At 29.7% G+C, this 26,471-nt stretch overlaps 2 protein-coding genes and 1 non-coding gene across 3 annotated transcripts in view; 1 reads left to right on the forward strand and 2 right to left on the reverse strand.

Annotated features, from left to right (window-relative positions):
• LOC146538935 (putative G-protein coupled receptor CG31760) overlaps positions 1 to 4,268 on the forward strand; it is a 62,552-nt gene extending 58,284 nt beyond the window's left edge. Inside the window, exon 17 of the mRNA XM_085185565.1 lies at positions 155 to 4,268. Within this exon, the coding sequence (XP_085041691.1) occupies positions 155 to 184 (30 nt within the window). The 3' untranslated portion in view covers positions 185 to 4,268. The remainder of the gene's footprint in view (positions 1 to 154) is intronic.
• A 712-nt stretch (positions 4,269 to 4,980) lies between these two features.
• LOC146538936 (uncharacterized) lies at positions 4,981 to 5,873 on the reverse strand. Its single transcript, XM_085185566.1, has one exon. It carries the CDS (start codon positions 5,736 to 5,738, stop codon positions 5,106 to 5,108), a length of 633 nt encoding a protein of 210 aa, XP_085041692.1. The 5' UTR covers positions 5,739 to 5,873; the 3' UTR covers positions 4,981 to 5,105.
• A 10,343-nt stretch (positions 5,874 to 16,216) lies between these two features.
• On the reverse strand, positions 16,217 to 16,288 carry TRNAG-CCC (transfer RNA glycine (anticodon CCC)). Its single transcript has one exon. It is a non-coding gene; the product is annotated as a tRNA-Gly (tRNA).
• Positions 16,289 to 26,471: the final 10,183 nt, after the last annotated feature.

Below are 26,471 nucleotides of genomic sequence, written 5' to 3' on the forward strand. Positions count from 1 at the left end.
AAATGTAAATGAAATAATTATAAAAAGTTAACCAAATAATTTCTTTATGCTTCACTCTGTTTTAATCTCTAGATAGATGCATATTATCTTTACTTACCTACCATTCATCATCAGTCGTTCTCTTATTACATGAACTTTCAATTTACTATTTCAGGAAAACACAGATTGGTCCGGCCCAGTTTGACTGGTGGCGTTAAGCGACACCGCGTGGCAGTGGCCGGGGCCTGCAGGGAGACGCATCGTCAAAGCAGTCGATGAGCGCCTTCCTTCGTTTGTATGATTATACTGAGAGTTCGTTCTTACTGGTATACTAAACTAAGAAAGAAACTATTGATTGCTCCTAGCCACCGCTATATAACAATAACACCTCTCTACAGCAGATCTATCTACTTTCATTGATTTAGCTACTAGTCTATCCATAACAACGCAGCTACTCTAAATAACGAAAAATATAATTCTACTAATGGCGCCATCTGTACCAAAAATGCTAATAAATGGTCTTTCGCTTTACATATTATTATTACTTTGCACTTTAAAAGTATAAAGTATTGTATATATACATATAGAATAATATACTCATAATTTTATATTCAATTGATGACAATTAATTATATAGTACTTTTTTCGCTCTATTTAAGAAGCATCGTCTATAATCTCATAAAATATACACCCCTTTATTGTGTTTATATAGAATTTACACTGTGCTATAGTTGCTCATAGAAGTACACGTTACAGTGTATAGGTGAAGATGGCTGTTTGAGATATTCATTATTTATTTTTTAATATATTGCAAACTGTTTTTCTCAGAGATATCTAGAATATTTTGTTTCATCAACGAATTCTTATATCGAAATATTTGACTTCTTTGACTTCTTGATTTAACTTCTACACTACCGCTATCAAGGCAACTTTATTTAATAGGTATTATAATTTTTATTTTTATTTTAGTTGAAAAGACTTAAATAACAGCACTCTTTTGATATTTACTTTTTGCTCTAATGTTAAACATTTTTAATTGTTGAACTAACTGCTATATTTTTATCGATTATTCGAATTAGTCAAAACCTAACAATATATATCTACATATAATTTTATTTTAAAAAAATAAATTCTAATTTCAAACACTATCTGTCATAGTAAAGCGTCTTTTTTGCTACAAATATTTTTATTAATATTTTTGTTATGTTAAAAAAGACTTCTATTCTATATTATTCTAAGCCAATTAAATTATATAACGTAAACGAACTCTTAGTATAAATCCAATGTTAATGTTAATAAAATATTTGTTGTCAATATTAATATAAATAATTAATGTGTTAATATGTGGCGTTAGATAGTACTGTATTCCCCGACCTCCCCAGTCGTATTTGTAAATGTTTTCTAGTTTTTAATATATTTCGATGTATGTAATCGGCTTATTTTGTAAACAGTATTTTTTTGAAAATTTATTGATGTCAAATTTTATATTTGATAATATTATGTAAATATGTTACGAATAAGTTTAGTGATTAATAATCAGAGTATGCATTTTATTTTTAATGCTATAGACATCTTCTTTATGTATTAATTTTAATATACAGTTTACTTTTGGGTGAATAAGTAATGTGAACAAAAATATAAAATATATACTTATACTATAAACATTACACAATATATTTAGTAGCACAATATATAAATTACTACTTACTATATATTATAATTATTATAACAATAGGTCAATCATTTCTCTCCTTTATTAAAGAATATGTAATTACATATTTGAAAATTAAAATAGTTATCAGATCCTGACAGAAGCTAGGGTTGTTTTCAGCTACAGTTTTATTATTAGTAGCATCATGTATTATTTAAGTTCCTGTATAGTATGTATGCAAAATTTTAGAATCAATAAAAATATAACTTATAATAATTTTAAGTTTATAACATCTCATTTAATGAGTGTATCAAAATAATCATATGTGTAATAAAATCCAAAGTCTATACTAGTCAATGTTTAGGGAAATAGAAAAACTAACCAAATTAAGTATTACTTACCTTATTATTATTATACAGTACAGTCGAGAGAGTATATTCATATCAATTAATTTATTTTTATTACTAATAAAAAATACATTGTAATATAATTTAAACATAAGAAATATTTTAAATTGATATTATACTTATTCGCTATAGGGAGTACAACAATTTTTTTTGTAACATTATATGGAGGAGAATATCTCTCTTCTAAGTTCATACTTCAATAGAAGCTCACAGCTTCAAAAGCTACTTAGTCAATTATATTTGATTTTAATAGATTATTTTATTTACAGCTTCATGCAATATCACACATTTGGTATAGGTAATAGAAAATATAGTAATAAGATATTAATACCCACTTTCATCTAATGAATGTGGTTGTGGTTTTATTACCCCGCTTTGGTGTGTTCCGCCACTTTACATGTCAAAAATTGAGAGGAAAATGGGGAAAAGTGTCATGTTACTAGGTTTTCTATGCCTTCTCTACTATATTATGATTAATGAAACGCTGTCACATTGGTAGCAAATAATAAATATCAAATTATATTTTCTTAATCTAAAGAGAAAACAAAATTACTAATATGTCAGTAAAACAACTCCAAAGACCTTTTGTGATTAGTATTAATGATTGATATTTAATGATATTCTTAGCTGTGTTACATGTTTGGCAGCTATAAAAATAGTTTGCGATGTGGAAACATAATATCAATATTAAAATTAAATTATAACAAATATTTCTAAATTTAAAAGAATATTTTTATATGTAATAAGACATTTGAAATTTGAGGCGTGTGTTCATCAGAGGACAGACAATAAAATATTAAAAAAATATACTTACTTACATATGTTATGTTTAAAAACGTGAAATTATATAGTGAAGTATAAAACTTATTATCTTGTTAATAATTTTCTTTTATATAATTGGAAATAAACATTATGTACTATATTATATTAATTAGTATTATTTTTATTGTAATTCATAGTTACTGAAGATATTTGTAAATATAACTTCAATCACAAAGCATGAATTCTAAAATAATGTATATAAATTTAGAGCATTTATTTTTCTGTGATATTTATTTATAATATGCCAATTCAGATATTAAATACTATAGTTTAAATATTTAATATTTCTAACATAAATTGTTATACTGATAACCGATTTCATAAAAGTGTAAGAGAACTTAAAGCACTACTACTTAAATAGTAGTGAAAATTATTATAATTGAACCAAAATATTTTTTTAATATTTTTTGCATAAGCTATTTCTAACAGGATTTGCATATCCAAGTTTATTAATTACACCTCTATGTAGTTCAAATGTGAAGTCAATAAATTAAATTGAAAAATAATAATATTGAGCATGAAAATAAAATTTGTGAGTCTAGTAGGGGATTTATTTAAGAAAATATTAATAAAACTCTTCAAATCTTTATATTATATTTACCAATTACAATATGTTGTACTTATAATAATTATCTAACTAACTATAGTAAAAAAAACCATTGGATTATTTATTTTTACAATCTACACAATAAAAAAATTGTTTATATTTTTTTGAAACTTTTACAATAATTTGATTTTATTAAATATAGTTATAATAATTTATTAAACAAAAATAAACATTTTTAGTTCAATATTGAAAAAAAATTGTAAATATTTAATTTAATAAGAACAATTTTATTTTAAAACATATTGTTGTTAATGTTTAGAATTTCTTAGTGTTTTGGCTAAGCCAAGCTCATTGATCTATAGGTGTTTGTAGCGTAAGCCTCAATGTGATATCAAGTAAAAGTAAATAGTTGTTAGATAAATGTTTTGTCATGTAAGAAAATTAAATGCTAAATTGTAAACTTGGCACTTGCATTCTATGTGCTATATATATTTGTTAAATTACACAAAAAAACAATTTTAACACATCCGTTATACAAAACACAATAAACAAGAAATTATGTTAATTTAAAAGTTATTAAAGTTAATCCTCGAACCATGTTATACTGTCAAAATAAAAATATAATCATATGTATATAAATTAAAATAAATATCTATTTCAAATACAATATATATTTTCTAACATAATTTGTGCCAACATTTTGACTGGATTTAAAATTGTGGTATTGTTAAATATATACTCAAATATGAAAACAATGCTAGTGTAAATATTAAATTAGAAATGAATATGATGTTGACTCCGATTTTAGTTATAGAATGAATATTATGTAAGTTGTGTTTTTACAATAAAAAGGTAACTGTTATGTTATGACTTTTATTTCATTCTATTCTTAAAATAATTACATATAATAGTAACAATAAGAGTATTTTGGTAAAAAAAAATTATAAACTTGTCTTTACATACACTTTAACCGTAGTGAGGTAGCCAGACTAAACAAGACAAAGCACCCAACTCAATTGTGTGAACAAGCATGGATAAATTCTGCAAATTTCTTAATAATTTTTAGCAATCAACATGGTTCTTTTTATGTAAATTTCCACCAACATCAATAATACTGTGTTCTCCTAGTTCAAATTATGTCTTTGTTACCCCTTGTTCTTGCACCACCCGAGTACATTTTTCTATAATCTTACTGTAACATTCTCTCTTGTAAATGCCGTTTTGTGTAATGATATTATTGCAGATTCTATTAGCACACCCAACTCTACATATCCAATGAGAATGCATCTCTAAAGAATTCATATTTTAAGTTTTATATGAAGTGGAAAAAAGAATGACACAAGGTTGTTAAGGTGCTGCAGTGCCTTTTTACTGTAAATGCAGCATTTGTGGGTTTGAGTCCTACTGATGAGAACAAATTAGTGTTTGTACAAAACAAAGCACAATGTTGGATTCCACCACTCAACATGTGACTTTTTAAAATATGGGAGAAAATTTTAAATTCCTCTTGGATTACTATATAACATTTGTATCCCGCATACATGGAATAAGTGTGAAGTTATAATACAAATTACAACACATTAATTTTTTAACTCAATTCATTTAATATTTGTAAAATTTGTTATATAAACAAAAACAATTCTTATCATTGGTATATTTTAATAATTGCAAAATCTATTTTGAAGAAAATATAATAATACTAAGAGCTATCTATTTCTTCACCTATATCAAAATCATCTAAATTCTTACTATTTGGGATACTAGTGCATAAAAATTGAACATTGGTTGCAATAGATTTCATGTGTTCTCTATGTTTCAAATCTTTTTGCAGCACATCCAACACTTCCATATCCTTGTTAGCTACTTCGCATATCTTTTCAGCTGATGATAGTTCTTCTTCTTCAGCAGTCAGCAAAGATTCCATTAAGACTCCTCTTTCAACTCTTTGTATTAGAGAAGCTACTTCTTCTTTCAGTTTTTCATATTCTAAATCTGATGTCTGCTCTAATTGTACTTCATCTTCAGGAAGCAATACGTTTTCAGGTATTTTAAGAATCCGTTCTATTTCCCCATCTATTATATCCAAAGAGGGCCCGGCCCTCTCACAATATAGATTAATAAGCTTATCACAGGAACGAGTTAGTGTTAATTTATCTTTCTCGTTTAAGTTTAACGATTTTTGAAGAGATAAATCCATTTCCTTTATACCAGCTCGAATTTTTTGCTCAACCATTTGCCGTATAGCTATTTTCATTCTTTGAGCCCCAAAGCCAAAATGTTGAGTTTCGTATTCTTCGTCGGTCCCTCCACTCCATTTTGATGTCTTAATCATTTTTTTTTATTTGTACAATAAAAAATGATATTTTATATATATAAATATGGTTAATTGGTTTTATAACAACAATATTAAACTTCACTACACTCAATCAGTACATTATTTGAAAATAACAGTCAAATCAGAAATAGTTCATATAAACGTCAAAACAAGCGTCTACCGAACACAGCTTAATAATATATAGTTTATCTTGTCTATGGACAATTATTTTAAAGTTTTCCACAGATATATCAGCAAATATTGCAAATTGTATTTTCTAATTCTAATTGTATAACATCCATGATAACTAATAATTTAGAGATATTCTACCCATAAACTAAACTTACAAACATACAAATAAGTGTAACACAAATCAAACACTATAATTTGTTAGTTGTTACTCAGTAAACGCCATAGCCTAAAATAGCATCGGCAAAAAAACAACACCATAAATCAAAAAATCATTTCCTAAAAAAATACAGAAAATAATAAATAAATATCTTCAAAAAGAAAATTAATTTGGTTCAAATCGACATTAGACCATTTCGATTGGTCTGTTCTTAGAACTTATGTCATTTCATTCAGAATTCAATGGGATGCCCAAATTAAAAATAATGTGCAAGTTTAGTCCAAAAAAAATTTTACGTCCTTATAGAATTCCCCGATAAATTTTATATATTTTCTAAATTAGATGATCTCTAATCAAAAATTCCATCAATGGAAATGTTTTCAGGTACTTTCAATATAATAGACACACATTGTTTCAGACATATTTATTTTGCTCTTTATGCTATTTTTATATCAATCAAATAAAGATTGCATCCAAAATAAAAAATGCAGTCTAGATATTTTTAAAACTAAATTTCAAATATTGTTTATAAATAATAACAGCAACCAGCGTTTGTTCAAAAATATGCTATTATTTACTTTTCACGTCTTTTTTTTAGTTGGCCTTCTTTTTGTATACAAAATGCAAAATATTTTTTGTGTATGGCAATTTGTATACGTAAATATCAAATCAACGCCACATTAGTGCAACAATGCTAAAAATAATTATCAGGCGTGGGTAAAGGATAAATTTTATAATTTAAAAAAATATACCGTTTACACACTATAGAAGCAAAACTTTAAAAGATTTATTAGTTGATCAGAAATTATGTTTTTCACTATTTAATATGTAAAGAATTATAAAAACGTATAATATGAATTATAGACTTACGCATTCTGTTTAGTGTTGCGCAATTATAATGGTCGAGATAAATTTGTGAATATTTTACACGATCCAATATCTACTATATTTGGGTACAAATGAAAACAGTTAATTATTGGAAAAAAATTTTATCTTTAATATTTCGATACAAATTAACCCTATTAATTTTTACTATGATTGATTTTCTAAAAAAATTACGTAGGTAATTAATTGTTTGTTATTTATAATCTGATTCTATTTATTTTCTAGAGTAATTATTACACTCGGTTACACTTCATCAAAATATCTATATTATAAATCTTCGAATAAAAGTTCAAGAATCTGTCAAGTGTGAGTCAGAGGGCCAGTACCAGGGGCTCCGTACTAATTTCAGAATGGGAGGTTAACAAAAAGTTGACAAACTTACTACTTAATTCCTTTTGACGCAGGTGCTCGCTAAGACGGGAATTTGTAATATTCGACTTCTAAGGGGTTGTTTTTGGGGTTGAAAGTTTGTATGAAACTTCGTGACTACAAATGCTAGGAATCTTAAATTTTGCATGGACGTCACTTATAGGACGTAGGTACTCATGAAGACATGAGTTAATAATAACGTAGTTTACGCAGGCGAAGCCGCGGGCGGGCCGCTAGTAGTATATATTTATGGTTGTAAATATTTAATAAAGATGCGCATATTTCATGTACGAGAATTTTACAAAAGACCTCAAAAACGGAAGGTATATTATTTTTCGTAGACCTCTTATTATAAGAATAAATAACGTTGGTAGATAATATATTTAATTAAATGTCTTGATTATTGAATGTCTTAAATATTTTTATAAAACATATTTTTTTAAAACATGATCTGCAATAATTAGCATAGGTAATTTTCGGTGGTTCTTTTAGAGTTCACGCTTTGCTAATTAAGATATTGGTATGTGACTTTTTGTTTTTATTAATGAATTATTTTTGAATATTTATTTAATCTTTTTTTCTTCAGTAAACAATTTTAATTAGCTTGTGCTCAAAAACTACAAGGTTTACAAAACTTTTATGTTTCAAGGTAATAAAATTTTGAAGTAAATTTCGTTATTTTCAAGTAAACAAATTCACTTATATAACTTTTCATATATGAAAGACATATTTTAAAACAAAAAACCACATAATTATGCTGAAATGTAATTAAGCTATATTAAATAACTTCGAATAGCGGAATAAGTATTTTAAGTAATTAAAATGCTTAACATTTATTACATGTTAATTTCCTTAATTAAACGGTTAATATAATCAATTTAACATTTTTTTGTTCCAACATTTTATAAAACGACTAAATTAATAAAAAAAGAAAATTTTTTCAGCTTCACGCTGTATCCCGCATTTAGCTGGGTAGGCAGAGGGAGCCAAGTATTAAGATATTCCATTGCCCAATTTCCAATGAATTCTGGAGGCATTCCGTGTTGAGTGGCGGAAATCAAAAGCCTCAATAAATAAATAAAATAAAAAATAAAAAAGCCTTTTATTTCCCAATGTATAATAAAATTTTTAAAGTGAATTTAACATTTTTTTTTTAAATTTATGAAATAAACTAACTTCTATTAAATTTTACTATTCTATTCTATTCTATCTTAATAAAAATAATATTTCTAAATTGATAGAGCAAGAGCTAATAAGATAATAAGATAATAGAGCTAATAGATACAGTAAAAGCCACGATACAAGAGCGAAAAGACATATAAAATATTTCATTTCCTCGAATGAGAATCAAACGCACAACCTATCTTATTTACACACGATTGCACGCGCTTGCACCACTGCGCCTTTAAAAAAAATCATACTACATTTATTTTATTTACTTTAAACTAAATCTATTCCAAGGTAATATAGCATTCAGATTGCTTACTCTACCATGTCAAGTTCAAACGCCAATTTTAATCATAACAAGTTCATAGAATCTTATTACTATTTTATTAAAAAAAAAATACATATACATATAAAAAAAAATCGTCCATGGAGTTTGTACCTAAGTAGACATACAATCGGTCGTCGTATACGTCATCTAACCGTTCCGCAGGCCGCTATTCACTTCAGGCTCTCAGCCAGTAATAAAGTAGAGTTCGTGTAGACCTGACGTTCGCAAAACGTTATAATAACATAACCATATTGTTATTATTGTTATATTGTCGAAACATTCACTGGCAACATTGTTTTTTTTGTGTATTTCGTGTTCCCTACCATCACAGATATAGGAATCTATAATTTTATATTAAAAACAGCTTCAAGCCCCCGAAACGGGACTCTATCTTGACCGCGTGTGTGTGTAGTGTTTACAAAGTTAGCATTGTTTTTTTTTGTGTGTTTTTAGTTTGTGTGTGTTCGTGAACTTGTTGGTTTTGACTAATTCTGAGGTATGTTTATTATCTGTGTTCATAATATACGTAGCATTAATGACTGTAGATAATTGCCACGTTGAGAAAATATATGTTTAATAGATAAATAAAATTACATTTTAAGTTATTTTAGATTGTAGCGCCTTTATTTGTTATTTATATAGTTGTAATAGTTTCTTTTACTAGTAAATTGTGTTTTCTAAAAAAAAAATTAGATAAATATATCTTCACAAAGATTTTCAAATAATAAATGACTCAACAATTTCATGCTTCGGAACTTAATTTAAATATTAATGTAGGTATGTATTTTATTGACAGTTTGACTTTCAAAATAAAATTTTAAACAACGAAAATACCCAGTAGCTTATTAAAATGTAGGAATTTTATTATTTGATAAAATTCTGTAAATGGCATTTTCATTGAACATAAGTATAACATAATTATTATAAACTCGTTTTATTATTTTATTATTATATTAAATCACAACATCCTTGTACATTATGTAATATATAAATAAATACAGTTAAATATATAAAATGTCACACTAATGATATTAACATATAGTGTTTTAAGCCTATATATAAATATTTAATAGTTATAAGCTATATTTCAAGTTGAGGCCAAAATACAATGGGATGTCCGTATGTCTACTAACGGTGCTTTAAAAAAGAGGTCGTATTTTTTATTGAAACATGTATCTACTAAAGAAAAATAAAAATTCAATTTAGGTAGAACTGTATTTGAAAGTATAAAGATCTATATGTGCTTCAAGTCATGAAACCAATGGTGACAAAGAGGCACAAGCGCGACTGGTTGTGAGTACAATTCTCACTTCATTTCCTGATAATGAGGCAAAGAGAGAATTGGGCAGAAAGTGGGGAACAGATTGTCTTAGCATTTGGTTCCCTCTGCCTAACCTGCTGTGTGCGGGATGCAGCGTGAAGCTCATTTTTTATTTTACAAAAAATTATACACACACTATAACACATTATACACGTATAATGAAAACAAACGTATATCTATTACAACTATATAACACCTATGTATATTTACAACTGCTCATAGGAACCAAGAGAAGTAAATAAATTAAATTATGTTCAAGAAAGGCGCCACTGCTATAAATTTTCAAACAATTTGGCTTTTTGACAATTCTACACGCGTAACAGAAGTGCCATTTGAACTAGTCTCGACTAAAACATATTTTTGTTTTTAGCGTCACGCATCCTGCAGGGTGGCAGGGTGCGTGAGGGTAGGCAAAGGGACCCTAGTGTTAAGACGCAACGTTCTCCATTTTCCGCCGAATTCAGGAAGCATTGAGAATGGAAATAATAAAAATTTTATTTCCTCGAGTGGGAATCGAACGCACCACCTGTCGTTTACAGGCTTTGCACAACCACGCCAAGACTGACCTCTAAACTAAATCATAAATATTATTTTCCAATTCCACCTCCGCTTGTATAACGACTGTTAGTTGCAGAACAGAAACTACTTTATTTACAGAACTTCAACAGTGTCGGCGAGCGCGACCTATTTTCTTTGTTGTAAGTACGACGCCATTTATTTAGCCGACTATGTTAACACGTGGGATTTCAAAAACACGAAAATACATAGTGCTAGTGCCCACCATCTACTAATATAAATTACTTACTAAATGTTTGTTTGTTTGTCTAGTTCATATAGATTAATGAAGATACAAAAGTAAATTGATAGTATATCTATATAAATTTTATATTGTATAGTGTTTCATTTATGGGTCACAGGCGGATCACATGTGTCTACATAATTTTTTCTCGTTAGATTTTGTCGCTTAATTCTTTACGCCTAATTTTAACCGACTTCTGTAAGAAAATAAGGTTATCAATTCGTTTAGCTAATGCTACTACAACCTTATTATAATATCTAATTAGTAATTACTAAGCCTGTTTGTTTTACTTGGCACCGACTTCGAAATTTAAAAATTATAAAATCTTTGTAAAATTATTTTTCACTTTTTAGTTCGTTGTTAGAAGTCGGTTTTTCTTTTTGTTAAAAATTAATTTATGTATTAGGCTGTTAGATGAGTAAACTATAAATATATATAAGAAACTTCTTATAAAAATACATGAAATATACGTATTATATCGTTTCAATACTAAAAAGCAACGCAAAAATAATTAACTTGACTCGTAGAGTAGGTTTGTAGTAACATTATTATGTTAGTTAACTAGAACACAGATCGAGCTTGTTTACGTTAGAATTAATGTTAAACACACTTCCTGAGTCAGTATGTAAAGTAATATTCAATGAGATGTCTTAATAGATGAAAGTAAAACTGAATTATACTATTAGGAAGCTATTCGCTTAAAAGGAAATTGCTTTGAGCTGGTCAACATTCTTTAAGCGATATTTGTGTCCTATACAGAAGTTTTGCTAAAATAATAAATCGTTTCTTAATGCGAATAGTTAAAGAGTGGAACTCCCTGTCTGCTGAAATATTTCCCGATAAATACAACTTGGCCCTTTTTCAAGGCAAGAGTTAATAGAGAGATGAGAGAGTGAGAGATTGTCTAGGTAAGCATGCATGAGATAGCGGACAAATGCTTGCCTATCTACAATAAAAAAAATCGTAACTATACTTAACTTTTGATTTGATAACTATTAAATTAGAATTACAACGGAAATACTGACTATATAACGGAACCTACGTATTACAACGTGACGTGACTCACGGCCATTTTTTTTTATGTATCACGCGTGATAACTTTAGTAAGTGCAAAAATCTTATACAAACTGTTACAGCCGTATGTAGGTATATTTACAGAACGTACAGTGAGTGATTCATAAAAAAGTAGGTTAAATTGTTTTGGTTGGAAAATGTGTGGGAAATATGAATTATCTTATTTATTTTATCTTATTTTTTTTTTTTTGTAAAATATAAGTGTTAATTAATTAAATATAAAACAGTATAAATTGTTTTTTTTTATTGACCAGGCATTGCGTGTTAAGTGGCGGAAGATGTAAAGTCACGGTATTTGCCTTGGTACCAGAGCAAAGATATTAATAAATAATAATTCATTCACCCAAAGTGGGAATCGAATCCACAACCGTCGAGTTACAGTCTTACGCTTGTGACCAGGCAATGCTTCCAGAATTCAACGGAAATTGAGGTACGGAGTGTCTTATCACTTGATTTCCCCCTGCCTATACTACTATGCGGGATACAGCGTGAAGCTGACCAAAAATATTTTGAACCTGAACACACAAAAGTTTTTTTTTAAACTTTTATAAATTATGACTTAGAACATTCCTACTTGGATTCCCATTATAAAAGCATATGCTATTAGCTCTATAGTCGATGTATGAACTTTTGTCACCACGGGGGACAAAAGTTAGCTAAATTGGCTAGAGCGCTGGTTCGTCTACTTCAAAAGATGCAGATTTGTTAATTTGGTTCTGCATCTACATTTCAAAATTTCTATAGGGAATTGCATTATATTTTTTTTATGAACCAATATCTATACATATAGTAAAAATGTAAGTCATCGCTCAGTCAGTACATGAAAGATTTTTGGCAAAAACTATTATTGGGGGCCCTTTATTTTTTGTCTGATTATCTGTGTGTTTGTGCACGCTAATCTCAGAAATGTCTTAACCGATAAAAATGCAATTTTCACTTTAATGTTCTTGTAAATTTCTATCTGTTCAGCATCAGCTTCTCAGCAGAACTGCCTTCCGAACCGGTGGTAGCTTTTTGTTCATATATTCATTCGACGATTCAAAAGTGCTTATAATAATTGCCTATTTGAATAAAGAATATTTTGAATTTGAATTTGTATTTGGAAATTCAGATTTGTAAATAATAAAATAAACTGTTATTCAAGCAGGCGAAACCGCACGCTGGTCGCTAGTCTAAAAAAAACTAATAATCCGTAAAATGACTTAACAATATTTAACACATAATGTCTCAAGGTGACGAGAACTCTATATGAATACACTATTTTGCATTACAAAGACGAGAACGGCATTGCATATCTTAAAGACTTGACGTTGATGCTAGACTAATATTCTGCAGATTTTGTAGCCTAGTTTCATATGAAATATATGTTGTTTTCAATTCAATGTATGTCGGTTTTTTTAGCATAGCACGGTATGCAGAGGGAACCTAGTGGTAAGACACTCCGTTCCCCATTTTTCGCCGAATTTTAGACCGCTTTGCCTAGAAATATTAAATGCATTGCCTCGAGTGAGAATCGAACCCCCAACCCGTTTAGAGTCACACTTAGTGTCTCTTTGCCACGACTGGCCTCAATCCATATAATCAATCCGTAAATAAATCAATCGGTAGTTAATGTTTTTTGTAAATAATAATTATAAAGAAAACTGACCTATTGACTTAGTTGTGCATAAACAGAAAATTTATCACTAATTATAATTAATTAATTTATTAATACAATTAATCAAATTTCTGATCGTTAATAATAAATATTTCTGATCGTTTTTAAAGTTTTCACATGGAAATCTACAAGTCTATATATCTATAGTTATCCTATATCTTATAAAACAAAGTCGCTTTTTGTGTCTGTCTGAACTTTCTAACTCTTCTTCTTCTAAACCACGGATTTGGATGCGGTTTTCACCATAAAAAATCCTTGCTGTGTAAAACAATTGGAAAATCCTTATTGAAACGAAAATGCGGGTTGCATTAGGGTTTAATTAATTTTCACATTATCTTAAGTGATTTGCAAACATACATTATATGAATAATCCAGTAGTAAAAGCGGGCGAAGCCGCAATAGGGTCGCTAGTGTATTATATAAATTTTAATTTTCAAGCTAGTACTATGACTAAACTACATATAATTAAGACCAATGCGAAAGTAATAGGGAAGAAATATCAAAAGTAAGCTGAAATAAGTATATTAAAAGCGCGTTATCGTTTAACTTCTAAGACACTGATAGCCACAATCAGTTAAATAATTCTACTGATAACGTTATCAATGCTAATACGCAATATATTACGTTGAGAAACCATATGTTTTATAAAGTTGCACTTAAAAATTTAAACGTAAAAATAATAATTTTATTGAAAATAAAATGTATTATGTTTTAATAACCAACTGTATAAACAATTATAATATTTATCTGTATGTGCCTAAGAAAATATATAAAATACTTTTGAAAGATTGTTATAGTATATTTATTGGTACGTACCTTTTCCTAACAATTACACTACACTTTTCGTAACTTATTTACATATATGCTTATTCTTAACAATAACAACAATAATATATCAATCTCTTAATATAAGTCACTGACATGTGTTCCAATCTTATTTCTGAATTAATTTTGTGTATATTTAGTGTAACTGGACTCAACACAAAATTATCACTCTTTCTTTCAAACCTATTTCTTGTCACTTAGAACAAGAGAAAAAACAGAGAGAAGTCTGAAAGGATCAGACAGGAGACATTTATAATAGAGATCTAGTGGTCTTATTAAACATAAAAATAATTTATCATCTAAACAAACAGAAAGGGGATGGTATTACGTAATATTTCTATGATATGACATCCATTTCGAGCCTACTTGGCATCCGACTCTCTTTCCCTAACGTGACATACCATTCAAGATCGCCGTGACCTAAATATTGTCCCGATCCGTACATACATACATTACAACGAAAGAATAAACTGGAAAAGATTATTTGTCAACCTTATTTTTGAATAATATTATTTATTGTGTTGTTTTTGCTAGAATTCTATAGATAGCTTATTATTTTGATTGTATTTGATAATACTAAATTAATTGTTATCAAATTCTAGCCTATTTCTTCTTGCTTATATTCCTTTTCAAGTTAATATTCCTAATAGTATTAATATACTACAGTTCGGGGAAATGCACATATTTTCCTAGGAGAGAAGGGAGAGGATGAGAAAATTAAATTGTAATAATTCGTTTTTGTTCTCTGTAAGTCATCTTATCCAATATTTTTTAAACAAATTCAATAATATAAATATGTGCAGGTGGTTGTGTTGGACCAGATTGTACATTAATAATATATATTTTAATACCATTATTAATTTCTTTTGCGATTTTAAATTTACTGTAAATTATTATAAAAACACACCATTTATTGTGAAATTTAAGAAAGTTCATATTGGGACAAACAGTCGTCCGTGCGAACCAAAAGTGTAAAAAAATTCAAAAAACGAAAAAAAACAACATATTAAGCTAATTTAGAAGATAAACGATATATAGTACCTACACGGAAATAAGGCTTTGGCGTAATAAAATATATCTCACGTGATTTGCTCTCAAGATAAAGGATGATGGCCAACGGAATCCATTTACTCTTTACTAGCATCTGCTTATGGCTTTGCATTACAGTTTATATTTATAATAATAGTAATTGTACAATGTTATATATTATAACTAGCAACCCTCTTGCGGCTTCGCCCGCTTTTATTACTGGATTATTCATATAATGTATGTTTGCAAAGCACTTAAGATAATGTGAAAATTAATTAAACCCTAATGCAACCCGCATTTTCGTAGTTTCAATAAAGATTTTCCAATTGTTTTACACAGCAAGAATTTTTTAGTAGGTACCGTAATTTTAAATATGTGCTACTAATCTTTTCAAATACTTATTAAAATATATTTAAATGACTATTTTTAGATAGTTAAATGACTATTTTCAAACGGAAGAAATTATTAACAAAAACTTACCTACTAATAACTACTACAAAAAATATGAAACCAAATATATTGCGCTGAAATAATACATTCAACTCCAATTATCCAATACGTGCAAACACATCTAAATCTTCGTTGCTATAAAGGCAGGCGGGTTTTTTTTTTCGAGCTTGTGGTTAATGCTGAAGAGGGTATTCTGTCCCTGATGAAAAGCAAGCATTACGTAGCTGCCTGTGAATTAAATAGAATGATCGGCTGGGAATCGAACCCGGGCCGCCCGCGTGGGAGGCGGGCATTCTACCACTGAACCACCGATGCGTGTAAGGCAGGCGGGCGCGGCGGACGCGCTTGTATTGCATGGCGAGTGGCGAGCCGTTTCGCAGCAAAGATTTTTTGATATTGTAACAACTTCTAAAGTACCTACATAGTACTTAAAATGAAAAACAGTAAAAGACAGTTTTGATCTACATTAAATGGCCAACGTAACTAATATACTTATTTATATGCTGAGAGTAAGGGATAAGTGAAACTTGACTCGATACAGCTGATGTGTAAACGACGTGATGTGTCAACAATTAAATGCGTTTTTCTCTAAAACTATTCGCAATTTCAAAATAGTGTAAAAAGCAAATTTTATGTTCGTTTAACGTAATAAATTAATTAAGTATTTTAAAGGATAAGGTAATCCTTATCCTTTAAAATACCAATACAAAATACCATTATGGAAAAATATCCCTCACAATAAAAAATATATTGAAATTACTATTTTTATACAGAAATATGATCACTACACGTTATCCTTAAAAGATAAAAATATGCTCTCGCGAACTTTTTTTTAGATCTTATTAAGAGGAATAATACTCCAGTACATTATTTTCATGTAGTGCTTACCATTAAAGCAGCGCATGCGCGAAAGTGTCTCAGCGGGTAGGACTTTATACACATTTATCGTATTTATGTTAATTTACATAAGAATGTACAAATAATAAACTATATATAAACCTTCCCTGAGAAATACTCGATCTAAGGGTGAAAACCGCATAAAAATCCGTTGGGTGGTTTAGAAGAAGAAGAGTTAGAAAGTTCAGACAGACACGAAAAGCGACTTTGTTTTATAAGATATAGGATTTACAATGCTTTTATTAACTCTAGAAATTTTGTTTATTTTTTAAATAGAATATATAAAAAAAATAATAGAACGTAATTATTTTTAAAGAATAAGGCTACTATAATAACGCACCACCGACACGAGTATTACGGCAGAAATCCCACCTGATGGGGGCAACCATTCTCTTTAGGATGCCCTGGACCCTGGCCTAGAATACTGGCAATCTTGATGATCACCCTGGCCGCCTTCCGCGATTTTCTTCAGTGCGACGACCGATTTCCAGAAAGAAACCATCACAGACCAACATCTCTCACTATAAAATATATGCATAATCTTATACGTAACATAAGTTAATCTTGCAAATTACATCTTAAACTCGTAATAGTCATATTCTGCATGAAATTAATACAAATTTACAGTCTTGGAAGGGCCACTATATTATTAAAAAGCAGAAGCTACTGAAATTTGACTTACTCGTAGGTTCCTTTAATCCTCAAACTCTCGCCCCTCTCAGTAATTCCTTTACGACGCACTCTTGTATCGTAAATCTTTTAACTGTTCTTTCATTATTTATTCACTCAACGACAGTAAACTACTTAAGCACGTTCATCTTCTTGTTTTCTTTTACTTCTACGTGTCATTCTTATAACGTTATTTTTGTTTGACTATATTAATTGATTACTTTTTTTTGTGTAATTATTTCATTTATTTCCATAGTTCATTAAATAAATAAAAAATTGACAAATCAGCTTCACTTGTATCTCGTACACAGCAGGGTAGGCAGAAGGTACCTCGGTTTAGACACCCCGTTCCCCAATTTCCTCTGAATTCAGGAGAAATTGCGTGTTGAGGGGATTTTATTGGAATTTTATTTGGAATTTAATCCTAACGTTAAGTTGCATCATAACCCACCATAGTAAGGAACGAAGTGTTCGAACACTAAACCATCTTAGCCGACTACGCTGAAAACAGGAAATGCAAAGCGAAACAAATCTTGAGCGGGCTATTAGCACCGAAATAGAAACATAATTGGGGCGAACTCCTAAATACCTCATAAATGGTTGACTTCGCCTTGCAAAGATAATAAAACGAATTTTGTTACTTAAGACACTTCTCCATTATTTGTTATTACCGTCGTAAAGGTCCACCATTACATATATATATATATATGTAGTATCTGCTTAGTTTTGCTTTAACTCGAGGTAGATTTTATTTTCAAATAACGTTCGCGACCTGGTTTCCTTTGAATTGAAGATATAATGGCATATATTTTTTAATGTAGCACTAAAATATGATAAAGTAAATGATGTTAATAAAATAAAAATAAGTTTATTATATTTTTGAGCTGGTCCTTGTAAAACATTTTCTGGTTATTCCAAATATTTAAATAAGTAAAGATACTATTATTAATACTTAAAAACCAATATTAAGTAGGTACTTATTTAATGAAGATAATAATATGCTTGAATCTGATTTAATTAGATTTTTTTTTTCATTTATTTAACTTATTGGAATAAGAACTCACAACCAACTCTGCCACCATTTTATAAGGACCAATAGGGAAATAATAACTTGTATATATGTAATTACATACGCAAAACCTATTAATAATTTATATAATAATATTCTTTAATAATAATTGCTGTAATAATTAATGGATTATGTCATATGTTTAGTCACAGCTTCCTCATTAACCATATTCCTCGGGAAAACCAACATGGCGAATTGGTAACATTATTTACATTCTACTGACATTACACGTACAAACATACATACGTACAATGCAATATAATTAAATTAATGAATATTTATCGTAATCACTTGTTTACTTCTTTAATTAAAATAAATGCTTAAATAATGTCATTTAGTTGTTTGATAACGTGGAAGTAATAAGAAATGAGGGCAGTCGTGCAGGAGAACAAAGTGTGACTAAACGTTACAGGTTACGGGTTCGATTCCTACTTCAGGAAAAGTTTTACATTTTCATCTCTTCACTCTGATGTCCAAAAAGAGGCGTGCCTTTGAGTTCCGCCATTCAAAACGAGGACACTTTAGAATTCGAGGGAAAATAAGTGACGGAGTGTCTTAACCACTTAACTAACTAGGTTCCCTCTGCCTACCTTATAGGGATACAGGGAGAAACTAAAAAAGGCATGCACGGGAAATTATGCACGTCAACCTATTGAAAGTGTACCTATTCAGGTGTCTCAAGTTCATGCCATTGACTCGCTCGCAACTGTTGAATAGAACTAAATATCTTATGTCTATGAATTTTAAACTTTAAAAGAAAATTTAATATATTGCTACGTACATATATATTTTGTATATACATTCTTACATTCATAAATCATTTTGGGGAGCATCCCAAAACAATTTAGTGAATTTTCGGTACATATTGATCATTAGTTGACTTAAGAACATTTCATTCTACATGATGCAGAGCTCAACGCCACGCTCTACCTGACCACGCCAAGTAAATGTCTAAGAAACATGATACTTTTACGGAGCAGGTTCGAATCTATAACTATCATCCGTCGGTCCTATTAACAAATGTACCTATATATAGTTCGTCGTATAAGCGTGTTTATAATTCACGCTGAAGCCAAATCTTATTACTATAAGGAAATTGCTTATCAGAATCATCCTCTTACATTATATCTTAAAGATAAGACATGATGAGGTCTTCTAAAAATCAACGAAAACGAGTCTTGGAGGACTGTCGCGGTAAATACCACTTATTTATTTAAGTATCCTCCTATATCTTATAAAACAAAGTCGCTTTTTGTGTCTGTCTGAACTTTCTAACTCTTCTTCTTCTAAACCACCCAACGGATTTGAATGTGGTTTTCACCATTAGGTCGAGTATTTCTCAGGGAAGGTTTATATATAGTTTATTATTTGTACATTCTTATGTAAATTAACATAAATACGATAAATGTGTATAAAGTCCTACCCGCTGAGACACTTTGGCGCATGCGCTGCTTTAATGGTAAATACTAGATGAAAAAAATGTACTGGAGTATTGTTCCTCTTAATAAGATCTACAAAAAAGTCCGCGATGGCATATTCGTATCTTTTAAGAATAACGTGTAGTGATCATATTTCTGTCTAAAAATAGTAATTTCAATATATTTTTTATTGTGAGGGATATTTTTCCATAATGGTATTAATCCTTATCCTTTAAAATACTTTATTAAATTTCTACGTTAAACGAAGATAAAATTTGCTTTTTAAACTATTTCGAAATTGCGAATAGTTTTAGAGAAAAACGCATTTAATTATTGACACATCCCGCCGTTCACACATCAGCTGTATGTTACTCAAGTTTCACTTATCCCTTACTCTCAGCATATAAATAGTATATTAGTTACGTTGGCCATTTAATGTAGATCAAAACTTTCTTTTCTGATCTTCATTTTAATAAGTACTTTAGAAGTTGTTACAATATCAAAAAATCCTTGCTGCGAAACGCGCCTCGCGTCGTTATGCTTATACAAGCGAGCCCGCCGCGCCCGCCTGCCTTACACGCATCGGTGGTTCAGTGGTAGAATGCTCGCCTGCCACGCGGGCAGCCCGGGTTCAATTCCCGGCCGATGCATTCTATTTAATTTTCATCACAGGCAGCCACGTAGTGCTTGCTTTTCATCAAGGACAGAATACCCTCTTCAGCATTAACCACAAGTTAGAAAAAAAAACCCGCCTGCCTTTATAGCAACGAAGATTTAGATGCGTTTGCACGTATTGGATAATTCGAGTTGAATGTATTATTTAATGTCATTTTACTATCTAAAAATAGTAATTTACATATATTTTAATAAGTACTTGAAAAGATTAGTAGCACAGATTTAAAATTATGGTACCTACTAAAAAATCCTTGCTGTGTAAAACAATTGGAAAATCCTTATTGAAACTACGAAAATGCGGGTTGCATTAGGGTTTAATTAATTTTTACATTATCTTAAGTGCTTTGCAAACATACATTATATGAATAATCCAGTAGTAAAAGCGGGCGGAGCCGCAATAGGGTCTCTAGTATTATAATAATATGTTAATTAGGTTAGTTAGGAAAATTACTGAATTTATATGATCGTTGTAGCTTCGATTCCTGATAGAAGGCTATGAGTAGAAACGGTTTAGCCAATGAGAGGACGCAAATTCGACTCCTGCTATATAATTTATTTTTACTTTTGAAATAAGTTTAAATATATTTATTTCTTTATTAAAGAAACAAATAGAAAAAAAGATATTTATATGTAATTCCTGCATATCAATTTCATTCTACTGAAACTTTACTTATAATAAGGTTCCTCACAGGCAGCCAAATAGTGCTTGTATTTCTTCAGGGACAGAGTACCCTCTTCCCTACATAACCGGTGTCGCTGTAAAAGCCAATAGGGTTAACAGCATTAACCTCATGTTCGAAAAAAATAATAAATTGTTTAATACAATCTAAATATTTGGACCTAGCCCATGAGATTACCGCCATGTGGGATGTCAATGCGACTATCATTGTGCCGATAGTGGTTTCGGTTAACGGTCTAATAGCGAAAAGCCTCGACCAACACCTTAAGAGGCTATCGCTTAGCTGTTGGATCAAGAACCGGATACAGAAGGCAGTATTACTTGAGACGGCACGTATTGTGCGGAGGTTCCTCTCTCTGGAGCCCTAGCCACCGATGGCTTGGACCCTTGTCCCGCCCTCGGAAGAGTGGTTTTTTTATATTTTTAAATGTATCTTTTTTATAATAATTTATATTTAAAAATGTAAAATTGATTAACTAATTTAATAAAAGTATGTCTGTAATTGTTTAATTATAAAAAATTAAATGTTTATTACTTAAAGCATGAAACTATACAATTTCCCATTAAGACTACTAAGACTACTAACTATAGAGTTACATACATACATTTGTATGTGTTTGTAGAAACATTGTATACATTAGCGTTTAACCTCGACCGCTGCCAATGCAATGTTATTATATTTATCTCGAAATGACGTTTTACTGCTAGTTTCATATAAATTTATATTGTTCAGCCATTTATGTGTGTTATATATTTAATAAAATATATATAAATATATGTATATATATATAATAATAAAACATGTATAATATATAATAAGGCGCGGGTTCAAATCCCGCTATTAACTTTTACACATTATCTAAATACTTAAGTGTTTTTCTTTCTTAAATAAATTTAAAAATGTAAAAAATATTCCATAAAACATTGCTTAAATATTTATTTACTAAGCTTAGAGATTACGTAATCTACTTGATTAAGATTGATTGAGTATATAAAATTCCTATACAGGTGTAATTGTCACGTCTTTGTGAGACGCACGGAATATTCATATTGTATAAATAACTAAATTTTAATGACGATATCGTGGCGCAGTTAAAATAGTTATTTTACTGCACATTTATGTGTGGAGGCCAGTTGGGGTGTAGGGTCCAAATGTGTCAGTAAACGCTATATATAGGTTCTGGATTCGATTCCCAGTCGAGGAAATAAAATATTTAATATTTTCATTTCTTCGCTCTGGTACGACATAAAGCGCGATGCCTTCAGAATTCACTTTCCTCTGCCTTGCCTGCTGTGTGCGGAAAAAGTTATAGTCTATAAATGAAAGCAGCAACTCAAGATCGATCTCAGAGTTGAGAGCGATTATATAACGTACAAGCCTAGGTAAAACCTTCTACTTAAGTTTCAAGACAATGCATAACTGCGCATTCATTGAATTACATTGTTACGTCAAGCAATATTAATATGACGGAAGTGTATTGCGACTTAAAGGTAACTTGAATAATTCTATATTACTTTGATATATCTGTGGTTGTAGTGTTTATGTTTTTTTAGCTTCACGCTTTATCCCGCAAGCAGAGGGAACCACCTAGTTTTAAGACATTTCATTATCAATTTTCCGCGGAATTCTGGAGGCGTTGCGTGTTGAATGTTGATTAATTCTATTTATTTACTTATATATAAAAAACTAGCGGCCCGCTCGCGGTTTCACCCGCGTGAACTATGTTATTATTAATTTCTGTCTCCATGACTACGTCCTAGTGACGTCTATGCAAAATTTGAGACTCCTAGCATTTGTAGTAACGAAGTTTCATACAAACTTTCAACCCCAAAAACCCCTTAGAAGTCGAATATTGCAAATTGCCGTCTTAGCGAGCACCTACGTCCTATAAGTAACTCCTATGCTAAATTTGAGATTCCTAGGACTAGTAGTTTCTGAGATTTCGTGATGAGTGAGTGACCTTTCGATTTTATATATATAGATAAAGTTTTTTAGCGTTAGGTACCCTATATCCCTCAAATAGCAGGATAGATAGAGACACCATAGAGTTATACCACATTGTCGATTTTCGAGACATTTCATGTAGAATGATCAATTTAAAAACTGCGCTTTGTACAAACAAAACTGACAAAATATAAATTAATTTTTACATATGTATAATGAAATATAATTAATATTTTCAAAAATTCCACATAACGCATAAAATTCAAATAAAACACTTGTGACCTTAACAAACGGGTTTTAATTTTGTTTACTTGAGAACAATGCTTGTGTGATATTAAATATTATTATTATTTTAAATATTTTTTTTATCTTTGCACAGTAAGCAAAGAAAGATCTTAGTATAATTTTTTAAGCAAAATTAATCTCGATCTTAAGACCAATTCGATATATTGTTGAGTAGAACTCAAGGGGTTTTCTTACCAGGGAGAGAGATTCATCATAGGCCTGTAGTTGGACAGGGATGTGTGACTGTCAACGCGACGGTTCCTTGTTCGATTCTCACTCGAAGAAATGAAATATTTAATTTTTCATTTCTTCCCGCCACACAACACGCAATGCCTCCAGAATTTGCTGGAAAGAGGTCTTAGCACTAGGCTTCCTCTGCCTATCTTGAATCCAAATAGCTATCAGATCTATAGACATCCATAGCGTTTATGGTTAAATGCTATTTCACTATGATGTCATACTTTATATAGAAAACCGAGAAATAACAAATAACGATATACCTATAGCAATAAGTACCTACTTTACTGTAATGTTTATATTTGTTGTGTTTCAAGTCTCAGTATGGTTGGATATTTGTATTGATCTTAAATGTATAGTGTCAATACAGTAAGGACAAAGTGTTTCGTGGAGTGTTAACTCCCAACGAATGTTTTTGTAGGCTTTAATAATAGAATGGCAGTACTCGACATAAGTATTTGAAGTTTTTTTTAGATATATGATTTTTAAAGATTTATTTTTAAATATAATAGCTATTTTTGATATATTTGTGTAACGTTCTATTATAATACATGGGTCATAATCAGAAAAAGTGTACATTTTGTGTCTTTTCTTGTCCCGCTACTTTGAATGCGTTTTAAAAATACAATTTTAAAGATAATTTAAATATTTTGCCATTTAAGATAAATTTACTTATTAACTTAAAGATTTTTGTAATATTTTAAATGTATTAAGGCTAATAAAAGTATTTTTTGTTAGTTGCAAAAAGCTTTTCAAAATGCTTCCATACAATTTTTCGTGTCCCATTCACCACTTTACTTTTTAAAAATTGATTTGTTACGAATATTTATGGTTTTATTTGATTTCAGATATGTTTATATTACTTTACTTTATGCGTAATATTAAATAGAACTACTTTTATTGATACATTATTTAATAAATAATATATATGAATTAAGTAAACTTATCTCAGAAACGGCTTAACCGATTTAGTTAAAAACATTTTTTTATTCTTCCTGAAATTAGTTGTGATTCTGTACTAACTATTTTTTTCTCTGGAGATAGTCAATTAATAAATATGTAATTCAAGCGGGTGAGGCTTTTACTTAAAAACAAATACGTTCTGTACTAGCGTTGTTAAAGATCTAAACAATAAACATAAAATATTATTAAATACCTATTGATACATATTTTTTTTATTTTCAGTAAGCGTCATGGCTCCTATATCTGCTGCTGAAAGACAATAAAGATATAGAAAACGTCTTAAACAGACCAATCCTATTAAATATGAAGATATGCGGAATAAACACTTACAAAGAATTAAACTTAATTCCCGTGATAACGACTCAAATTTTGATATATTTTAAAGTGGATTTAATTTTATCATTAACTTTGTGATCTCTAACTAGAAATATAAGTTTATTACATTACGGCCCTCTTTAAGGAACAAGTGAATAGGTACTACCTAGGCAAGCATGCTCCACCTTCGTTCGCATCGCCACTTACCACCAGGTGAGATTGCGGACAAATGCTTGCCTATATTGCCAATAAAAAAAAAAAAACGAACTAGCATTATTATATTGTTAATATTGTCACTTTGTTATGTTTTCTTACATTTATAATCTGTTAATTCAACGATTGAATCTTTAAAATTTTAATCTGTGTCTCAAAATTTATAATATCCTTATTTTGTTGTGTATAATGCCTTATGACATCAGTTTCGTAACAAACATTATCAGTGTTGTTACTTATCAGTTACGTTACGAATTCGAAAATGTCCACTTTTCTGATTATGACCCACATAATTATAGGATTTAAAGAAATAACACGTAAACCTTATAGGATCACTTTGTTTGTCGTCAAGAACGCTTATCTCAAGATCGCGAGAGGTGTTATACCGGAATTCGTATCAAATATACAGATTTAATTTTCACAATTTTAAAAGTTCTAGGTACCTGCAATCCTGGAATTGATAAGGAATCGTCATTGAAGGAGTCCTAGTCGCACTTGTTAGGATTTTAATCATTAGATATATATACCCAGATGTTTTATTTAATACAGAAAAGATTTAAACAAACTGTATGAAAATAAGTATAACAAAAAAAAAATATTAAACGTAACATAACATTGTGCCTTTATAACGAAGAAAAATATTAAAATTCAAGTTCATTGAAAACTGTATTCTTTTCATAAATACCTACTTGCAAAGTTCAATTTGAGGTGAGGCACAGTTATTCAGTAAGTACGGTTCCGAACTTAACATAAATTACTATTACATTATTAAAGATATTGGATTTAGTGGGTGTTGAAAATTGCCAATCGCCATATTCTGATAGAGTTTGCTAAAGCAAGTTTAGTAGCGTAGTTTTAAATTTAAATTTGATGATATTTACGACTATTATAATATACATTTTTATTAAAAGCGACCCGGTCGTTGCTTCGCCCGCTAGAACTATACAATAATTATTTTACTAATCTGAATTACTTTTGTGTTCTAATAATATTAATACTTAAAGGTAATATCTATACATCAAAAAATTTTTCATATTAAAGCCAATTCAATAGCATTTCTAGCAATTTCAACGACTCAAGTACTTCATATTAATATAACTCTTATATTTGTTTATTAATGGATTTATATAAAA

This window comes from Heliconius melpomene, chromosome 5 (genome assembly GCF_056956725.1).
Source record: "Heliconius melpomene rosina isolate 202511_hmr_F chromosome 5, ASM5695672v1, whole genome shotgun sequence".
NCBI classification, from domain to species: domain Eukaryota; kingdom Metazoa; phylum Arthropoda; class Insecta; order Lepidoptera; family Nymphalidae; genus Heliconius; species Heliconius melpomene.

Excerpts from the sequence above, each read along its gene's own strand:
- LOC146538936 (XM_085185566.1), bottom strand. The coding sequence starts at position 5,738 with ATGATTAAGACATCAAAATGGAGTGGAGGGACCGACGAAGAATACGAA.